The 19,929-nt window shown below is 56.1% G+C and overlaps 5 protein-coding genes across 5 annotated transcripts; 3 read left to right on the top strand and 2 right to left on the bottom strand.

The window, feature by feature from the left end:
* Positions 1–1,217: 1,217 nt before the first annotated feature.
* Positions 1,218–2,891, top strand: CGGC5_v015786 (uncharacterized protein; the record flags this gene model as incomplete). The annotated part of the gene is made up of 2 exons (XM_032020410.1): positions 1,218–1,687; positions 1,751–2,891. 2 exons carry the CDS (start codon positions 1,218–1,220, stop codon positions 2,889–2,891), a joined length of 1,611 nt encoding a protein of 536 aa, XP_031882452.1.
* Positions 2,892–3,715: 824 nt separating this feature from the next.
* plyE-3 (putative pectate lyase E) lies at positions 3,716–5,167 on the top strand (the record flags this gene model as incomplete). Its single annotated transcript, XM_032020411.2, has 6 exons — positions 3,716–3,798; positions 3,902–4,323; positions 4,379–4,508; positions 4,575–4,732; positions 4,792–5,048; positions 5,132–5,167. 6 exons carry the CDS (start codon positions 3,716–3,718, stop codon positions 5,165–5,167), a joined length of 1,086 nt encoding a protein of 361 aa, XP_031882453.2.
* A 3,635-nt stretch (positions 5,168–8,802) lies between these two features.
* On the bottom strand, positions 8,803–11,198 carry CGGC5_v015784 (uncharacterized protein; the record flags this gene model as incomplete). Its single annotated transcript, XM_032020412.1, has 2 exons — positions 8,803–10,723; positions 10,783–11,198. The coding sequence occupies 2 exons, from the start codon at positions 11,196–11,198 to the stop codon at positions 8,803–8,805; spliced, it is 2,337 nt and encodes a 778-aa protein (XP_031882389.1).
* Positions 11,199–15,636: 4,438 nt separating this feature from the next.
* On the top strand, positions 15,637–16,463 carry RPL44 (60S ribosomal protein eL42; the record flags this gene model as incomplete). The annotated part of the gene is made up of 4 exons (XM_032020413.1): positions 15,637–15,640; positions 15,990–16,081; positions 16,180–16,364; positions 16,424–16,463. 4 exons carry the CDS (start codon positions 15,637–15,639, stop codon positions 16,461–16,463), a joined length of 321 nt encoding a protein of 106 aa, XP_031882442.1.
* Positions 16,464–16,999: 536 nt separating this feature from the next.
* On the bottom strand, positions 17,000–18,145 carry CGGC5_v015782 (uncharacterized protein; the record flags this gene model as incomplete). Its single annotated transcript, XM_032020415.1, has 3 exons — positions 17,000–17,616; positions 17,727–17,970; positions 18,026–18,145. The coding sequence occupies 3 exons, from the start codon at positions 18,143–18,145 to the stop codon at positions 17,000–17,002; spliced, it is 981 nt and encodes a 326-aa protein (XP_031882475.1).
* Between the last annotated feature and the right edge of the window lie 1,784 nt (positions 18,146–19,929).

Raw genomic sequence — 19,929 nt, 5'->3', positions numbered from 1 at the left:
CTCGCCCTTGGCATTCGTCGGTCTCTCCAACTGGGCAGCAGCAAAATGGCAGGAAATGATGGCAGAAGGATGACACGTGGGCAAGACAGAGAACAGACACGGTTCAACTCCGGGACCTTCGATCCATCGTTTTTGTCGGAGATGGCAGCGTGACATGTCAGGTGACGTCGATCGGCCTTCGCAGCGCATCGGCCTGAACCTCAACTCTGGCATTGCGACGTTGGAATACCTGCGGCGGGCGCTTTGCCTGTGATGGCTTCTGCATCGAAACTCATCGAAGTTGCGGCTTTTTTTTGACTTCCGTCTGTCTTTGGATATGACAAGGGAAGCAATGCGAAGGGCATGCATCAAATCAAATTTTGGCCGGTCAATGCGGCTGACCCACTGGCGATGCTTCCGCTGGGATGTGACGCCATGCATGAGTCGACTGCCATTTTCGACTACGGACGGCAGGTGAGGCGGCCGGTCAAGGGCTGCCGGGTCGGCGGTCAGAATGTCGGAGTGCGACGCGGAGACGGTGGTGTGGGCCAGTCGGCGGACGGGGTGGATCCTGGGTAGTCGCCGATGAGGCCGGAACCAGCAATCATCAAGTTGCAAGTATGACAATGGCATTGAAGGAAACCAGTTGGACTTCGCTTGGATTGTGACGGCTAATTTTCTTTATTTGACATATCGTTCAGATGTCATTGCCAAATTTAGTGACAACTACCCCTTCCTTATGTTGTTTACTTTTAAGGCAAGAGATTTTAGACAACAAAAAATTGAAACTATTGCAATATTCATCAATGTGTCACCATATCATCTGATTCACATCTTTCAAGATCACTGTTTTCTTCTATCAAGAGAATGTCACGTTTGACTGATCCAAGCCAGAGTCATTGCCTCATCAGCTCCATCCAGACCCTGCCCATCAAGGTCCCCAACCACGATGGAGCAACCAGAAACACCAAGACAGGGATCACCACTATCTGCAATGTCTTTCATTGGCCTACCTCACATTCATACGCCGCTGGCCATCAAGGTAGATTCCGCAAGATGTCGTTCTCTCCTGTGACTACCCGACTCCGGCAGGTCGTGGAATCAGGTTCTGGTAGCAATGGTATCAAAACTCCTTCTGCCCCCGTGACTACCAGCCGTCTTCTGTCTAGTTCCTCCTTCACCCCGCGAGACGCACACCTCAAATTCTCCTTCTGTCTCCTTCTCTCCAAATCCCAAAAATGACGGAACAATTCGTCCACGACGTGATCATAATCGGCGCCGGCCCCTGCGGTCTCGCCGTCGCCTCCCGCCTCTGCGAGCACTCCCCCTCCGCCCTCTTCACGGACGAGGAGCACCAGCGGTACCACTGGATCCGCAAATACGGCCGCCGCATGCCGCTCAAGAACCGCCGCAACGGCGCCATCATCGAGAAGCGCACCCCGGCTCAGTCCCAGCGTTATTCTACACTCGTCCTCGACGCCACGGGCGACGAGTGGCTCAACAAGTGGAACCGCCTCTTCAAGACGTTCGACATCACGCACCTGCGCAGCCCCATGTTCTTCCATGTCGATCCGATGGACCGCGACTCGCTTCTCGCGAGGGCCCACGAGCGGAACCAGGAGGGCGAGCTGCTCGAGCTGAGGGCCTGTGTTGGCAAGGAGATTAGCAAGCACCTGCGCAAGGCGAGGGTGAAGTCGAGGAATCCAAAGTGAGTTGCCCCAGTTATACCCTTAACGCCACGAGGACAGTTTGCTAACCCAACTGGTGCCAGACAACACGCCGTCGTCGAGGTCGACGAGCGAGACCGCAAAGACTACTTCACCCCGCCCACGAACCTCTTCGCCAACCACTGCGACTGCATCGTCGATCGCTACGGCCTGCGCGAGGGCCTGATCCAGAACGAGAAGGTCCAGGACATCGAGTACCGCGTCATCAAGCACGTCTCCCCAGACGCGAACCTCTTCGCCGTGCACACCGACAAGACAATCCACTACGCAAAGTCCGTCGTCCTCGCCGTCGGCCCCGCCAACGCGCCCACCATCCCGCCCGTCCTCGGCCTCAACTCCGACCCCTCCAGACCGCCGCCGCAGACCTGCCACAGCATGCAGATCCAAAAGTTCCCCGACCCCGTCGTGCAGGCCAAGATCGCGGCCCGGCGCACCAGCAACGTCCTCGTCGTCGGCGGCGGGCTCACGTCCGCGCAGCTGTCGGACCTCGCGCTCCGGCGGGGAGTCACGAAGGTGTGGCACCTGATGCGCGGCCCGCTGCGCGTGAAGCCGTTCGACGTGGACCTCGCGTGGATGGGCAAGTTCCGCAACGTGGAGCAGGCGTACTTCTGGAGCGCGGACTCGGACGAGGAGCGGCTGGCGCAGATTCAGAGCGCCCGCGGCGGCGGGAGCATCACGCCGCCGTACCACAAGCGGCTGAAGCAACACATCGCGCGGGGCAGCTTGGAGCTGTGCACGAACACGAAGCTTGCGGAGGCGCGGTTCGACGAGGAGAGGAAGGTGTGGAACGTGAAAACGGAGCCGCCTGTGGAGATTCCGGCGGTGGATTATATCTACTTTGCGACGGGCGTGCAGACGGACTATGCGAGTTTGCCGTATCTGCAGACCATGTTGCGGGAGTATCCGATCCACGGACACGGGGGCATGCCGTGTATCAATGACGATTTGATGTGGAAGGAGGGTGTGCCATTGTTTGTTACGGGACGGCTTGCGGCGTTGAGGTTGGGGCCCGGAGCGGGGAACTTGGGTGGGGCGCGGGCCGGCGCGGAGAGGGTTGCTTGGGCTATTGAGGACTTGATTCCGAATAGGGGCGGGGATGAGTTTGTGGAGGATGAGGAGATGAAGTTTGTCACCGGGCGGGGCAACCGGTTCGATAGTCTAGTGTCTGCTGGGGAGGATTGGTGAATTGGGGATTAAAACCGTTAACATTTGAATCTTGTCGTGGAAGTGGGCGTCGTGGAGTTGAGTAGGGGTATCGAAATATCAAACCCATTATTGAGTACAGTGCCTCAAGTCTTGGATGATTTCGCTCGTCGTCGCATGTTTTTGCGCCCAACGCCGGACAGAATGACGGACGAGAACATCCACCACCTCCCGGACCGGAACGAAGGCTTCAGCTCCTCGCCGAGTCTTCGGGTAGCTGCTGCAACACCGCCTTGGCGCATGTCATGAAACGGATACACTCCCTTGTCGCTGACATCCAGCCAGTAGAAGCGAGGGAGGTTTTGCTTCTTCGCAAACAACCTTAAACCGCCTGCGTTCCTTTCAGATTGCTTTGGTCTGGGGTCTTGAAGGGCAGTCTTAGTATAAATGAGCAAATGCGTCGTTCTGTTTCCACTTTCCACTACGGGTGCACAAACCAATCTAGATCAGACGACGAGAGTCCCTTAGGGTAACGAGCACTCGGACTCGAGATGTGATGGTGCGGTCGTATGCAGGTACCCGTGAGCAATCACAAACATTTGTTATGAGCAGGAAGGAGGCTCCAAGCAAACGGGACGGGAAGTTTGATTTAGGTGAGGCTCTTGTCTGTGACACCATGAACCCAGGCTGCGCATTCCGAGCGGTACTGAACGTCTATCAGGCCGCGACGGTATGATTGGAACCGAGTATATGATGCCCCTCAACCGCTCTCCTTCTGTTTCGTGTGTCTATGTGTCATTCTTCGGGTCTCTGTACATTTGAAACTACGTTCCTTTCGTATTCACATTCATTCATTGATTGGAAGTATGAAGACTCAATTCATTCTCCTCTGCACGGCGCTGAGTGGCGTCGCCGTCGCCCAGGTCACTCTGTACGGCCAGTGTGGCGGGTAAGCTTTTCCTACGTCTCTCCTCTCCATTATTTGAATCACAAACATAGCACACGAACACTCCTCAGAAGACGATCCCCCATGACGCTGACCATTCTCCTAGAGAAGGCTGGACTGGCTCAACAACATGCGTCTCCGGCACCACCTGCGTGCCCTACAGCCAATGGTACAGCCAATGTATGGCCGAAGACGCCGACGATGGCGCCAACCCCGCTCCGGAGCCCACAGCAGAGGTCTCATCCGTTGAAACAACTGCTGTCTCCACGGTGATTGAGGATGTTCCCGCCTCATCCGTCGCCGAAGGCATCCCGACCTCCGAAGCAGCTGAATCCACTCCTTCCGCGTCAGACGCTCCCGCGCCGGCGACGACATTGGCCACCGCCACCAAAGACGAAACAGCTACCATCGCCGCTCCTTCGGGAGTAACAAAGACATTACCTCAGTCCTCGGGCACCGTGGAGACTGATGCCGCGATCCCCGTGTCTGGGACCTTTGACGGCGGGATGAAGATGTACGACCGCAATCGTAAGTGGCACCCTCCTAACCGCAGCAGCAGATCCGTATGCTGATAGCAAATTAGCGAGTGTATGCCAGGAACAGACCGAGACGGGCGAGGACGACGCCATGTTCATCCTCGAAGACGGCGCGACGCTCTCGAACGTCATCCTCGGACCTGGGCAGGCGGAGGGCGTTCACTGCAAAGGAACCTGGTACATCTCCCCTCCTTCTTTCCCCCATTAGAGAAACCACATGAGCGCTGACGAGTGCGTGAACAGCACCCTCATCAACGTCTGGCACAGCGACGTCTGCGAGGACGCCATCACCCTCAAGCAGACCTCGGGCACGTCCTCCATCATCGGCGGCGGCGCCTTCCACGCCGCGGACAAGGTCGTGCAGTTCAACGGGCGCGGGACGGTCTCTATCAAGGACTTTTGTAAGTTTTACCCACAAGGCCTATTTCAAGTAAGATGAATCTAACCTCAAGTTCGGTAGATGTCGAGGACTACGGCAAGCTCGTGCGCAGCTGCGGTAACTGCAAGGCCAACGGCGGGCCGCGGAACGTGGAGGTTGAGAACGTGGTCGCCGTCGACGGCGGGGTGCTGTGCGGGATCAACACGAACTACGGGGACACGTGCATGATTTCGGGCGCGTGCCAGAGCGCGGGGAAGAGCTGTGATTTGTTTGAGGGGAATGATACCGGCGAGGAGCCGAGCAAGGTGGGCAGCGGGATGGATGGGGAGTTTTGCTTTGTGAGTGGGTTGAGTGAGAGTTGTTAGGTGGGAGTTCGGGTACAGCTTTTGGTAGTTGGTGGGGTGTTAATGACGAGGGAAAGAAGGAAGCATGGGATGTTATCAGCATCGTACACTAAGCATTCCGGGGCTCGAGATCCCTACGGTTCTTAGATTTAAGAATATCAAACTGGGCAAAAAACTCATTTATAATAAGTATTGGGTCTTGCACAAAATCTTTAAAGAGCCAATCCAATGAAATTGGAGCCCGATTCCGCCTTCAATGGTTAGATGGGATTCAAGTAAGCCATGCCGACAATGTGGTATGGGAGCTTCGTCATGGTATTAAGAAAGCTAGCTTTCCCACTGCCATCATCGAGGTATACGTGATGTATCAACAGATGGTGGAGATATGATAACCGATAATCGCACAAACGGAAGCGTATTTTCAGGGTTTTCTCTACATATTCGAATCTCAGAGCAGAGGAGGATCACCAGATCACAATAGTGGATGTGGTTAATGCGAAGATGACCAGGCAGGTGATTTGCCTGCTCCTCTCAGATTCTTAGAATGTGAGGAGATTGACCCATATATAACAAAGGGATTTGCTCCTCTGGTTCTGGGCTGAGCAATATGTTGCGCTGGGGAATTGTACAGGAATTCAACTCGTCAAACATGTACGTGTGATAGGAATACCATCGCGAATCGTTGGCTTTTCGGGCCTGTTTGCTTATTAAGAATGACGAGACTCACAAATACCAGTCCCGGCAACTTCGTTGAGGGCAAGCATACATCCCAGAACTTCCAGGTGTCATTGCAGCCATTTGCAACATTTTTTAGTTTCCAAAATATCACCAAGATATCACCGACTCACTATTGAGAGTTTTTTCAGCTGTCGCAGCGCTGATATTTGACCTTTATACCCGGTCTAGACTTACGACCGGACCAGCCGGCCCGCCGAAAAGACCGGAAGACCGACCCACACGGCGCCGAACCCCCACCCGCCGATGCCGATCGCCCCTTCGCCGCGGCATCACCACCCTCAGCCCTCCGCCGTGCTTGAAGTCACATCGACACCGCCATCCCGCTCAAACTTACCACTCCGCCGGGCGCCGCCTCGTCCCTGGCCTGTCTCATCTACACCAGTTCCCCTGAATCCCATCACACCCAAACCCCGTCTCTCGTGTTATGCTTACTGATGTTCTGCTCCCACTCCCGAAATATCCGAACATCCAGATCTCTCTCGCCAAGATCGCACGTCAGAAAGATAGTATCTCTCTAGCCAAAACTCAATCCAACCAAAAAAATCACCTCAGCCCCATCAAACTTGGCACTCCATCCTCAACTTCGGATAGACAGTGGCGATAAATGGCTACGAGTTCATCGAAAATAGCTTGTCTATCTTTGGGACGAATTAAGAAATCCGGTATTTCTGACGTGAGAACACTGACTGCTGCTGCCACCACACCTATATCACTTGAATCTTCAAAAGTCAAGTTTTGTGCGCCGGTATGAACGACGACACACACACGAAAAAACCTACCTATTATTCCCTCTGTGTCCATCGCGCCCATTAAGAAAAACTCTATTGCACACACGACGATGTTCTGCCGTAAAACAAGGCCGACTGTCCAGCCAAGCCAACCGAAAGCATGAATGTTAATATTCCCCTCACAACACATCCGCTTCAGAGAAGAGGGTTGTCAAAGTGTGTCGTGCTGTGTGAGCAGGGTACATGCGTCAGTCCAACATCCCACCCCCAGATAAATCAATACCCTCCCCTTCCTGACACACACATGTCCCCCCCAAGTCTCCAAGATGCCAGCTTACCTCATCCCGAATCCGAACCTTTGGACCAGTCACCACCCTCTTTGCGTGTCTCGTCGTCCCCCGTCAAGTTCATCCGGAGACTCCGGGCTTGCGTTCTTCCCTCCCCACCCCCCCCCCCCCCCCCCCCCCCCCCCGGTGCCAATACGGCGTCGTGAAGGAAGAGAAAGGTTTTCTGTCCCATCCATGCCATCGCCGGCCACCCCATGCCAAGAACCCCTCAAAAAGTCTCTTTCGTTCCTCTTCTGTCCGCAACGCGCGTTACTGACCACACCCGCCGATGCATTCCTTCCAACTTATGCCACGGCGTGTGTTATGGCACGCCTTCCCCGGAGTCGCATCACAGGCAAAGGGCCGCGATAGCCGGGGGCTTTCACATATACCACCGTACATGCACACATGCAGCCATGCAGTCCTGTCTTCTGAGCAATTGACCAACTAAGAGAAAACCCCCGGCCGCCGCTGCCTTTTTCGGCCCGGCCTTCACTCCCCTCATCGCACGAGAAAACGGCCGAAATCGCCCTCATCGCGGAAAGTATACCCGGGGCCACCCCTGTTCCATCTCACACCACCCTCGACACAAAAGTATGAATCTGTCCCTCCCCTCCCCCCGTCACACCACTACACCCCCAGATTCTGGATTATTTCGGGACAAAAGACGCGCCTGGGCGGAGTTTAGCCGTTCGCGCGCCGTCTGTGAAACTGGCCCCCGCCCAACGCTGCGCCCCCCCACTTGCCATGTGAGAAGACGGGAGGAAGGCCGTTCCTGCAGCGGCGGCGGTGGCGGCGGAGGGGATATGTGGAGGTGGAGCGATAGCTGCCATAGCTGTTGCTGCTGCTTCATGACTTAGTGTCCTGGTGGGCGGTGGGATGATTGTTCTTGATGAGGGGTAGATAATTGGCAGGCGAGAGAAGAACAGCCGGCGAGAAACAGAGAGTTGCGTCCGAGTCGGACACTGTACGCCCTCGGGTTGGTGGCATCTGCGATCCGACGAACACCTCAAATGCCGGAGGGAGGAAAAAAAAAAGCCTTGGCCATATGCCGTGCCTCCCGCGGCTGTCATTGTCTGAAATGTTGTGCAGTTATTTTTGTGAAGCCCGGTGTTTCTCAATTCCTCGAATCACGACATCGGCCGAATAACGCCAAAATATCGCTATATTGGCCGTTGTTAATATCAGTCATCGTCAGGTCACCTGTTAACAATCCGATCTGGCGTCTCTGCTGTTCGTAATATGTCTCTGACATTTGGCTTTACCGCTAAGTAACAAGATAACATTGAGGCTAGAACAAAACCATAAAGAAAACAAAAGCCAAGGAATCCCATCTTGGTAGATTGACCCCTCCCCGCCCATAAACGCCGCCGCAAGGTTTCCCGGATCCTGAATCCCATTTTCCTGCCCCTCGTCTTGAGTAATGTTTGTGCGTCGAGGAGATATGAGAAGTTTTTTCTTCATAAAAGAGATTTTGTGTGTGAGAAAAGTCCCGCTCTATGTACAGAAGTGAAGTCGCGTTTCGCAGCTATTTCCCAAATGTGTGTTTCCCGCGCGCCCTGCGCGGTTGTGTGACCCTTCCCGCGTTTCTCTGTGTTCCCGAACCCCGACCCGTTGTAAAATCAAACAAATGCTTTAAGAACCGTGATCCCGGCTGGTATAACCTCCAATCCGTGCTGTCGTGTAGATATGTACACTCTAGATATGTAAATGCAAGTTAAAAGGAATAGAGTAGAGAACATGACATGTCGAGAAACAAACTTTGGTCGACAGGTTTGTTGTGTGTGTGTGAAAACTTTGATGAGACAGAATCGCTTCTTGCTGTGTGGTTCGTTCGTCTGTTGGACCTTGCCACGAAATACCCTGTTTCTTCTTCACCCCCATATGCATGCAGTATGTAGCTTCGAAAAGAAAAGAAATGAACAACACCATCTTGTCTAGGAGAAAAGGCTTGTTTTAGCTTCTCTCGACCGGGTTCTCCCACTTGATCGGGTGCACCAGCATGCTGCGCATACACAAACGGCCTGAGCTGTCCTTGTGCGACTCCTCCTGCATGCCGCCGCGCAGCGTGCCCTCGTTCGCGCGGCCGCCGTTGGTGCCGCGGCCGTCCATCTGGCCGTAGCCCAGCCAGCGACGCCACAGCAGGCCCGCGAACTCGGAGTTGTAGTACCAGCTGGTGCCCTTGTGGTTGTGCTCGTTCTTGAGGTCGAACGGCGACCCGTGGCCGCCGGTGGTGCCGTCACGGCCGCCGTTGAAGGCCTTCTCGATGGTGTCGAAGGGGTACCACGCGCGGTCGAGATAGACGGGGTGCGGCGCGTAGGCGGCCTTGAAGCCGTGGTGCAGGGCCATGGAGGCCGGGAACATCTCGGAGAACATGCTGTGGTGCATGCGCCACATCTCCTCGTGCATTGCGGCGAGGAGGCGGCGGCTGAGGCGGGAGGCGGTGACGATGGAGCAGCGGCGCGGGGGCGGCGCGAAGACCATCTCGTAGCCGGTGACGTCCTTGGCGAAGACCCAGCCGGACTCGTCGGCGTCGAAGAGCGGGTTGAGCGTGATGAGGTCGGCGTCCTCGCCGACGCCGCACTCGGCGGGGTCGCCGCCGCGGGCGCAGTTGGCGGGCATGACGGAGATGCCGGCCTCTTCCGACTTGAGGGACATGCGGCCCGGGAAGATCTGGGGGCCGAGGATGGCGCGGCGGCCGGAGGCGTTGAGCTCGCGCTCGACGGTGGTGGCGAACTCGTCCCAGGAGCCGTGGACGGCGGGGATGTAGTACTTTGAGGAGCGCTCCCAGAGGAGGGTGCGGGACTGGCCGCGGGCCCAGGCGCCGAGGCGGTCGAGCAGCTCATAGTAGGAGCCGATGTAGCGCATGTCCATCTCCCAGTTCCAGAAGTGGGTGTACTCGGGGTGCTGGAGGGCGAAGACCTGGAGGGGCATCTGGGCGGAGCGGTAGACGCCGTGGATGTCGCCGTTGGAGGGGTTCTCGAGCGCGTCGGCGAAGTGGCCCGGGTAGTAGAGCTTCATCTCGGCCTCGGACCAGAGGGTGCAGAGGGAGTGGAACTCGGTGGGCACGTTGTCGTCGAGGATCTTCTGGACGACGGACGGGTCGGACCAGATGGGCGCCTCGTTGTCCTTGACGTGCAGCAGGAAGTGCAACGAGTACTCACCGCCCGACTTGAGGGAAAGCTCGGAAATCATGGCGCGGAAGTTGATGATGGCGTGCTGGGTCCACTCGAAGCCGACGTAGGTGCGGACGACGACAGCAATGCGGTCGATCTTCTTGAGGCCGTCTTCGCCGGCGGCTTCGGGCTGGCTGTAGGCGGTATCGTAGGCGGTGGCGGCGTCCTTGGTGCTGTTGCGGAAGCGGGCAATGTTGCGCTCGACGCAGCGGTCCTGCGCGGAGCCCCAGTCCACGCGGCTGTAGTTAATCTTGCCTGTCTTGGACCAGACGATCTCGGAGCCCTCTTGCTCGGTGTCCTGGCCCTGGGAGGTGCCGCCCTCACGGATGTCGTAGCCGAGTCCGTAGGGGCCGTAGCGTCCGAAGCGGTCGAAGCAGATGTCGTTGCGCAGGCCGAGGACGGTGTGGGAGCCGATGGCAGCATCGGGCTGGTTCTGGGGGACGCCGTCGTAAGCCCAGATATCCGGGACGGGGATCTTGTCCTCGTCGTCGATGAAGCACTCCTTCACGGCGTGGTGGTCCTTGAGGTACTCGCGAGACTCAAAATCTGGGTGAGCTGCTAGGTAAGGCGTGGGAGTGGGAGGGGTGTCATGGTAAATGGGCACCGTGGTTACGGGTGCGGGGAATGAAGCGTTGGGGTACTCTGCGGTGTGGTTGACAAACGGCACGATCGACTTGAGACCGTTGAAGTAGCCGTTGAGGCTTGTGTGGTGTTAGTCGGATTTCGTCTTAGAGCTCATAGCACTATTTTTGTCACTCACTGCTTGAACTTGAGCCATGGCGGCATCGAGCTGTCGATCTCTGGCATCTCCTCATTCGGGATTTCGGTTCCCTGCTTGTTCGGCTGTCCGCCGAGCCCGCCTATCCTGTAGTCATCGCCGAGAACCTTGCCATCGCGCGTGTATAATGGTGTATTTAGATATGCGAGCCCGAGCAGCAGCGAGACAGTGACCGTCCATATCACGACCCTCCGGTAGAGGCAGTGCCCCAGTATCGCCCGCACCCGGATCTTCGGTTGGTGAATCGTCGTGGATGTGGGTGCGGGGAGGAAGAACTCCCCCTTCTCCGGACCGGGTGTGTTCAAGTACAGTGAATTCGAGCGGGACGAGCGGGTACTGGATCGCGTGCTGCTGATGGATCGGGTGGTGCTGGTGAGGAGAGACTGTGCTCGCTCCATGATTGTCGGAGAGAGAGAGGTGAAGAGAGGTGGTCGTTAGGGTATCTGGGTATCACGAAAACATCTGGTGGAGTTGTGGCCTGGCTAGAAGAAATCGAACGCAAAGGGAGTCTAGAAGAAGGGGAATGGCAAAGGCTAATGCTATAAAGAAAGGACCACTGAGAAAATATCGGTGCAAGTGACGTTGCCTTCCAACCCAGTCCAGACGCCGGCTCAGACCTTACTTTTCAAACAAGCAAGCTCCCAGCACCGCATGTTGGACGTATAGAAGACACAAGCCACATACATATCATGCAACAGAGCGAGCAGATGGGACCGACCAGTCGGCAGCGCAGGGGTGTTTGGCCGGGCTGATCTGCGGAGGAGGAGTAGGAGGAGAGCAGAGGGTGCAAGGAGGATGTGCTAGTTGGGATGTCCAGGGTTCGGGGACTGCCGAGCCTCTTTGCCTCTTTTGCTCTGACTTGACTGTCCACCATTCCCACGCCATTCTGTCTCAGCTCCCAACGTCGCGGGGAGCGAGCAAGGACGGACCTTGAGCTGCCATGCCGGGGGACAGGGGACAGTGAGCCTCAACTTGTTGCGGGCCAAGCTGCTAATGGTGCTTCTTCCATCCCTTCCCTTCCACCCCCAGCTACCAAGCCTATCATCGTATCGTTTGGATTGAACGTGCCTTGGCAGCCTTTCACGTATTGGCATTGCAGGAGTTGAGCCTAGCCCGCCTCCCCCGTTCGATGTTGAAGTTAGCATGGCCCCCTCTTTCTCTCTCGCTTGAGTGATGACTGAGACGATACGAGGCCTTGGTTAATTCTTGGTGGTATTGGGCCCTTGCCGGGCCTGCCGTCCCGTCCCGAAATCCGAGATTAGGTGGGAGAAAATTCTGGGGAATTCTCGCCTTGGATCTTCCGGGGCCCGTCATAGCCGGACACCAACCAGCTGGGCGGGTGGGAGTGATGTGATGTGATGTGATGCGTGCAAGCACAGGCAATACAGGCTTTCGCGAAGCTGTATCAGAGCGTATGGGATCAGCGGCTCGCTGGTAGCGGAAAGAGGAAGAGAGACTCGAGAAGATGAGAAGAGGTTGCGCGTCCCCTGTGGGGCGCTGGCTTATGCGTAGACGGTAGATCAGGCTCACGCCCAGTCTGCCCAGAGAGAGAGAACTGACTGCCCACACTGCCTCTGCCCTCCCTGCTGCGTCTCTCTGGCGGACAGGGTAGCATTCAGGGGAGGTGGTTGTAACCGGTTGCTTTCTTTAGCAACTGGGACGTGTGGTACGTGAATCGGGGCGGCGATTAAGGTGTCGACATGCAAGGAACGTGGTTTAAGCGCACGGGAGTTGGTGCATCTGAAACCGTCGACGTTGCGGCGCTGGGCGACGTTTCATGCCAAGCTCAACCCACGTTGCGAGACTGGTGCGATTTGTCAAGGGCCTTAGGACAGAAGGAGACGGGAAAAGACTGAAGACACCAAAGAGAAAAAGAGAGAGGTTGGCCCTGGGCTCTGGGACTTGCTGGACTGAGTTGGAGGGGGGAAGAACCGGCGCAGGGACGGCCGTGGTTCATCGCTGCAGCCCTGGTTCGTTCCATTCCGTCTGCTGGCCTCATCCTTTGATGAAGCGACCCTCGAGACTCTTGGGTGCTACTGTACTCTCTACCTACCACTACTGCATACTTTGCAGTGGCACTAACTGAGAGACTCTCGTCTCCCGCGCACATAGTGGGCGCACTATGTTAGACTCTGCACTTCGCGGATTGATTCTGGACAGACAGGACAGACAACACGCTAATGTCGGGTGTACCTGGACTCTGGGCTCGCGACACTCGCACTAGAGTCTAGTAGAGCCAACCTAGAGCCCACCACTGTCTGGGACCTGGGATCTTTCGCAGCTTGCCCGTCCGTCCTGTCTGCGTCTGCGCCACGCGTGTGGTATGACTGGACTGTTTTGGAGGCCGTTCCTGTTGCGGCTCGGGTTTGGTGGTTCGCACGCCGCAGTTCGACAATCGCGACGAATGGGGAAGTTCATGGTCCGTTTTGCGATGAATCGTTGCGTCCCCGTCTCGTGTCGAGCCACCACCTTCTCGCCCTCTCTCTATGCCCGAATCAAAAAATCCCATCTTTTTCGTGTGTTTATTTTGGCACGTCGTCGTAATGGCCCGCCACCGGAAGGCCATCTGACGGTGAGCCGAACACTCTGTCACCCAGTTAAAGACGCCCTTCCGGCACTTTAGCTTTGGGCTCAAGCAGGACGGGCGTACTTCCAGTCGGGTGTCTGCTTCAATCGTGCTTCTTATTTCGTCCGGTTACTTTGGACCTGAGCGAGAAGATGGTGGCTGCTGGTCTGCGTGACTTGTTTGCTGGGCCGCGCCAAGTTCAATCTGATCTCTCTTGCTCGCCGCCCTTTTTTTGCACCAAAGCTTCTTTTTTTTGTGTGAAGGTGAATCTCAATTACCCGTACTTCGAAGAGGTTTCATCCCGTAGGCAAGCCGGCTGGTGTGCTGTGCCATCTTGGCTTTCCGTTCGCTGGACCCTTTGAATCTGCAAACGTATTACCCGTCCGTATCGAGAGGGCCTTTGCGTGCGCGCCCTTGACGAAGGAACGGAAGCATTGACGGTAGATTGCACGCCCAGTTGGTAGTGCTGGGGCTGATAGTTCAGAGTGATCCGAGCCACCATTCATAATCAATTCGCCCCAGGTAAAGGCATGAGGCCGCCGTCGCCTCGCGAAAGCCGGCGGTTCAGCCCCGGCGATTTGGCTTGCGCCCCAAGATGTCAAGGGCCAGAGGCGTACGCCCCGAAGGCCCGTCACTTCGGCGTGTCACCTGGCCGTCAACGACGATTTGAAGTGTTCCGGCTTAGCCTAGCACCATCATGACGGCTAATTGACGGGACACCGAATGGAACGCCGGCGGAGCTAGTCGAGATTAGAGCACGCCATCGTCGATGGATGGCGCTGTGGCATCTATCTCCGTCAACCGAGCCCCTGCTTAGCGAGGCGTTCGTCGTGAGATGGACAACCCCCATCGGGTAACCTTTTAACCCGCGAGCCAGGGGAGTCCACGACGGCATCAGCCTTGGGGGGTCAAGTCCAGACTCCAGGCCTCTAGAGTATAGTATAGTGTAGCACGATGGTATTTCCGAAGGTAAGGAAATGGATGCACTCAATCTGCGCCATGCTAGCGGACGGTTTTGGCGCCCGCGTGAGCCGATATAAACAAGATCGCGTCACCAGTAAAGTGATTAAGTTTCCCCGAAACTGAATTCTTTTGGGCGTCGAGTTGAATGGCTTTGCAAGGTCAAAGCTGGGATAGCAAACGCTTAGCTGGGTACTGACGTCAGTGCCGACAGCCGGGCGAGTTGACAGCGGGGGTATCGTGCGATGACATCGTCTGTCAGCTGAAATTGGTAGACAGCCTCGGGCGGGAGTTGAGAGCGGGAAGACGAAAAGGTTTGGGGTCTGGGGGGAGGAGGGACGGGGAGATGGATGGGATCTCTCTGCTCAGAGTGCGTGCTGGGGAGGATGTGGATGGGAGGCAAGACAAGGCCAAGGGCAGAGACGAAGAACGGTGAGAGAGGCGGAAGCTGGAGGTCTGGTCTGCTGGTCTGCTGGTCTGCTGGTCTGCCATCCTCTCCCCCGGCCATGACTCGTCCGAGTCGCAAAAGTGAGTTGAGACTTTCCAGAAAGGGCGACAACGAAACAAGTGATTGCGTGTCTATCGCGGAAACACTATTCTGACGCGCGACTGTCGACCCAAGATCATTACGCTCGCCCTAGATCTGAACGGCTTGTGTTTCGGTGTTTAGACGGACGGTCCAGACGGTCGGCGGATTACGGTTTGGTTTACGCGGTACACGGTACACGGCCCGGAAGGTTGAAATGAAGACGCGAGGCGACGAGAGTCGAGAGTCAAGAGCCGAGAGAAAGTGACAAGCGGCGGGATGGAGAAGTGGAAGCGCGAGCCGGCGCTGCATTAGTCATCGGCCTTTGTGTTCTGGGGGAGGCTGGGGAAAGAGCTGTGCTGAAGGACATTCGTGAGCTTGGCCCTTCAGCTGAACGTCTGACGGCGGCGGCGGACGGTGGTGAGCAGAGCAAAGGGCAGCGGGCACTGGCCTGCAGCTAATTGACTACTGCTGATTGGGGGATTCCGCCGGTGAAGCGCTGCACACCTTGGAAGCGTCCATGCTGCCCGCGCTGAGCATGCCGAGCTGTCATTACATAAGCAGACAGAACCTAAGTCACCTGACACAGCCCGGGTGGCTGGCGACGAGGCTGAAAACTCGCCTCAGCCACACCCTGCTCTCCCGAACCAGACTAGCGCCGTCCTGCCCTAGCCGCAGCACACAAGCGAGCACTTTCAGGAAAACGACGATTTTCATTTTTCCCCGCCAGCAAATTCATCGTCACGACACTCCGGCAAGCGACAATCGACAAACAGCCGCCAAGATGGGTAAGTACTAGCATGATGTCTTATTCCAGCGTGGTCATTCTAGCAGTCGGGATTCGATTTTGCAAACGAGGGGGAATGCTTCCGTGACGCCCGAATACTTTCGACACCGCGCCGCCGCACCGCCGTGGCCATCGACAATTTTTCGACGATGCGCACTCGACGAGGGCACGAGGGGGCTTGACGATTCGAATCACCAACGAACACGGCGACATGCAACCACCATCGCGACGGCGCACGACGAAGGGAAAATCGAAGGGAAAATCGATTCCGACTGCAGACCATGAGGAGCTTTTGTGTGCGAGGATCATCTTGAAGGGACGAGTTGGCTGACACGGGGTCTGAAATGCAGTGAACATTCCCAAGACGCGTATGACCTACTGCAAGGGCAAGGAGTGCCGCAAGCACACCCAGCACAAGGTCACCCAGTACAAGGCCGGAAAGGTATGTCGACAGCACCACACGCGCCGATGACGAGAAACCTCGAGCGAAGCGCCCCTGACGAAGCCATGAACGACATGCTAATCCGCTCCCCATCACAGGCCTCGCTGTTCGCGCAGGGAAAGAGACGTTACGACCGAAAGCAGTCCGGTTACGGAGGTCAGACCAAGCCTGTCTTCCACAAGAAGGCCAAGACCACCAAGAAGGTCGTTCTGCGTTTGGAGTGCGTCAAGTGCAAGACCAAGCTTCAGCTCGCTCTGAAGCGCTGCAAGCACTTCGAGCTCGGGTACGATTATCCCCCTGTTCCTAACAAACATCCACCATGGAAGCTAATGACATCTATAGTGGTGACAAGAAGACGAAGGGTGCTGCTTTGGTGTTCTAAACGCATTGATTGTTTTCGGTCGACCGACTTTTATGGCTCCTTTCACGGCATACGGATCATCATCAGGCTGGAACAATGGCGAAGAGGGTTACCTGTTCTCAAGTGCGGAACACTACATAGGGAACAAATAAAAGCCCTTGCTTGCGAAACGGAAAAAAGAGATCAAAAGTTCAATACCCAGTCTCCCTCCTCTGCGTTTCCCCGTCCGATGTTCCGTCTGTGGTATGCGCGCCTGGAGGCCACTACACGACACGTTTAACAGTGTGACAAGATGACGAGGGGAAGGCGTGGGAATCTTGGCGGACGGTGGTGTCCTGAGGGTTCTGGTACTCTGGCACCCGATGTGGGATGGCTGCTGTTGTTCCGTCGGCGCACGTCTTTCTCGGATGTGGTCTGGAGGATTAGATGCGTTCTATGAAGGCTCAGCCCGGTCAATGAAATACATGAGTCTATGATGAAGGACTATTCTCTCATGATCGTCGTCTCTACGTCTAGATGCTGTGTCTGTATGATGCCTCTCTGCTTTCCGTGCCTGCTCAAAAGCCCTCTCCGAGTCTGATGGTTCGTCCACCACCATACCACAACGGCCCATTCCTCGCATCCAGCCCCCTCTCCTGCCCGACAACCCATTCACCGCACCACCCTCCTTCCTCATGGCTTCCCCAAAACTCGCTCTCAAGCCACCCGTTGATTTCCTCAATCGCCTCAACCCACCTCCGCCTCGCCGCGGGCGTCGCGTGGTCCGCCCCACCCAGGAATCGCCCCAGTGTGATGTGCGCGCTGGGCACCTGGTACCGGCTCTCAATCTGCACCCCCGTCGACTGTGCAAGGTCGAAGACGTCGCGGCGGAGGTGGTGGTAGCTGTACGCGTCGCCGCCGACAACGGGCGTCTGCGCGGCGGTGGGCGCCGGTGACGACGGGCCGCCGGCGGAAGGCTCGCCGGCGGCCGGAAGGAAGGAGACGGCGAAGGCGGAGAGGTCGTGGGAGATCTGGGGCTTGACGAGGCGCGCGCGGTGGGTGTAGGTGTAGTCTGTGATGTAGGGGATGGCGGAGCGCATGGTGTCGGTGAGGCGGGCGATTTCCTCGGGTGTTTTGGAGTGGGTTACTTCGAGGGTTGTGAGGTGCATTCTGTGCTGGGGCATGAGCCAGATGCCTGGTTGGGGGGTTAGCTTTGCGTTGCTTTCTTTTCGTCTGATGCCTTTTGGGGAGGCTCGCGGTTGGTTGCTTTTGGCGCGGCGGTGGTGGTGGGGTGATGTCACGTACTCGGGGCAACTTTCTTGAGCAAGGCTTGCAGGTGAGCTGCCAGTCTGACGATGTGATCGGGCGGTCGGGCCCAGAAGACGAAGCAGTTTCTGGGGTCTTTGAAGCCGGGCTCCATCTGAGGGTTCTCCAGCCTCAGGAGGAAAGGGTCTATGATGAGCTCCGTGAAGTCGGCGGCGAGGAACTTCTCCTTCTGCTGCTCATTTCGTCTGGTCCTGTGAGCGTGGTAGAGGGCTTGGATCTCGGCCTATGGGTTGACTCATCAGAATAGGTTCACAATATTGTGTGGAAGGGGACTTTACGGGGTCATTGTTGCAGGTCTTGATGAGTGCCTGGTAAGGATTCTCGCCGGGCTGGATAGTGATGCCGGACAAGTCCTCCAGCTTGTTCTTCGCGTCGGTCGAGACCAGCTGTGAGCCCATCTTGGATGTCTGTGAGTTGGAGGATTGTCACTGGAAATTTCAACGAAAGAAGCGTCTAAACACGACACGAGCTGTGACTAGGAACGACCCGCAACGTCTACAAACTGATGAGCGCAGAAAATATCGTATTCAAAATCTCATGAAAAATCTCATCTACAATGGCAGGGCGTCCGTCGTGCAGGACGTCGGTGTCCAAGGACCCCGCGATCCTTCACCAAAGGCGCTGCAGGCCAATCAACGACACCAAGTGGGCCTGGAGAAGCAACTTGTGAAGCCTCTACTGCTGACTAAGAAGGCCATCTCAATCAAACATTGCGGTCGCCGCAAATGGCCAAGATGGATCGGCTGGTGTCACCTGATTCGCAGACCTCCAACCCCCAGGCCCATCCAATCGGGTCTCCTACCCCAGAGACGAACCGCTCTTGTTTTGACTTCAACTCTCCCAGTTCCGCGGGGCGGCTTCTGATGTGGGTTGGTGTGGGTGTGCCGCCTCACTGGAAATGGATGGGCGTGCTTATTTTTCTCGATCATTTGGACACAGGCCAGTTCCTCTTGCGGTTGCGGATGGAGGGCTCGGAGGTCTGACGACGTCAACTGATATGCTTGGGCCAGAGAGCCGCAAGACGAGATGAGAGAGGGACACGCGTCCCTGTTGGTCCGGGCGAGATACGAAGAAGGAGGAACAAGAAGAAAAAATGTCCACGACGTCAACTGGTATGTGCACGAAGCGCTCGTTCTTTGGGTTTTCTGGTGTTTCGTTCTAGAAAAGCTTGGTTTGCAGGGGAGAGTGGTTAGGTTCGTGATTCGTGTCCATGTTCTTGATGCGGGTACGCGTACAAGTCTGATCTCATCTTCTTGCGTGTTCGCAAGGCTGGATTGGATTTTCTTCTTCGGGCGTGTCGGCATTTGATTCTAGAAGTTCGGTTCCGGTACCGTCTTTTTTGATTCCGTTCGATCGTCGGTTTGATGGCAGCTTGGCCCGAGTGGACGATCTGCCGCTCGTTTGCTTTTGAGCGATGAACTGCTCTGCGATCTTGAGCCGGCGAACTGAGTGTCTGCCACCATGTACTGGGTACTTTGTGGAAGGCCAGGTTCATCCCGCCGTCATCCAAGGTCCTGGATCTCTCACCCGTTGATCGAATTCTGGAGGATGATCAGAGCTGGCCATCCGCGCTTGTGGGAAAGAGATAATCCTTTTCAGGCCCCTTTCATGACTCTTTGATGTCGCCTTGCGTCTGCAGTCTTTGATGCTTATGTCAGGCCGCTTTTGTGAGAGACATTATCTCTTGTATCTGTCGAGAAGAATGAAGAAGTAGCTCAACAGGCCGCGCTCTTTTGACGCGAAGTACAATGCAACTCAATGATATCATCGTACGAAGAAGTTCAAGGTTCTGTGGGCCATTTTTAGTCCGAATCTCCCCTCATTTCCAAGTCTTGAAGATATTTCTTGCCGGCTGGACCAGTGTCGCCGCAGGGTATTCAAGAACATGCTCCCAACTATGGATCTCATGTAGATGATTTCAATGATCTGTCAAAACGAGCTCAAATCATGTATCTATAGTGTCTTACCCTTCTCCCATTCTCAGATTATGAATATCAGAGCCAAAGGCCAACACAAAGCTGGCTCAAGGATGCAGCTTAGACATCTTGCATAAAGCCTGCTTTCAGGCTCCAACGCAGGAAGCCAACATACTGCAATGTGCAGATGCCCTGTTAAGATAACCTGCGGGCCCCAGCCTTGATTCACAAGCCCCATTCATCCATCTTAGAACAGAGATGTAGTG

Source organism: Colletotrichum fructicola (genome assembly GCF_000319635.2).
Source record: "Colletotrichum fructicola Nara gc5 chromosome Unknown KSG_Nara_v1_contig10, whole genome shotgun sequence".
Classification (NCBI taxonomy): Eukaryota; Fungi; Ascomycota; class Sordariomycetes; order Glomerellales; family Glomerellaceae; genus Colletotrichum; species Colletotrichum fructicola.
The sequence above is the reverse complement of the archived record's forward strand: the minus strand, read 5'-3'. Positions and strand labels throughout refer to the sequence as shown.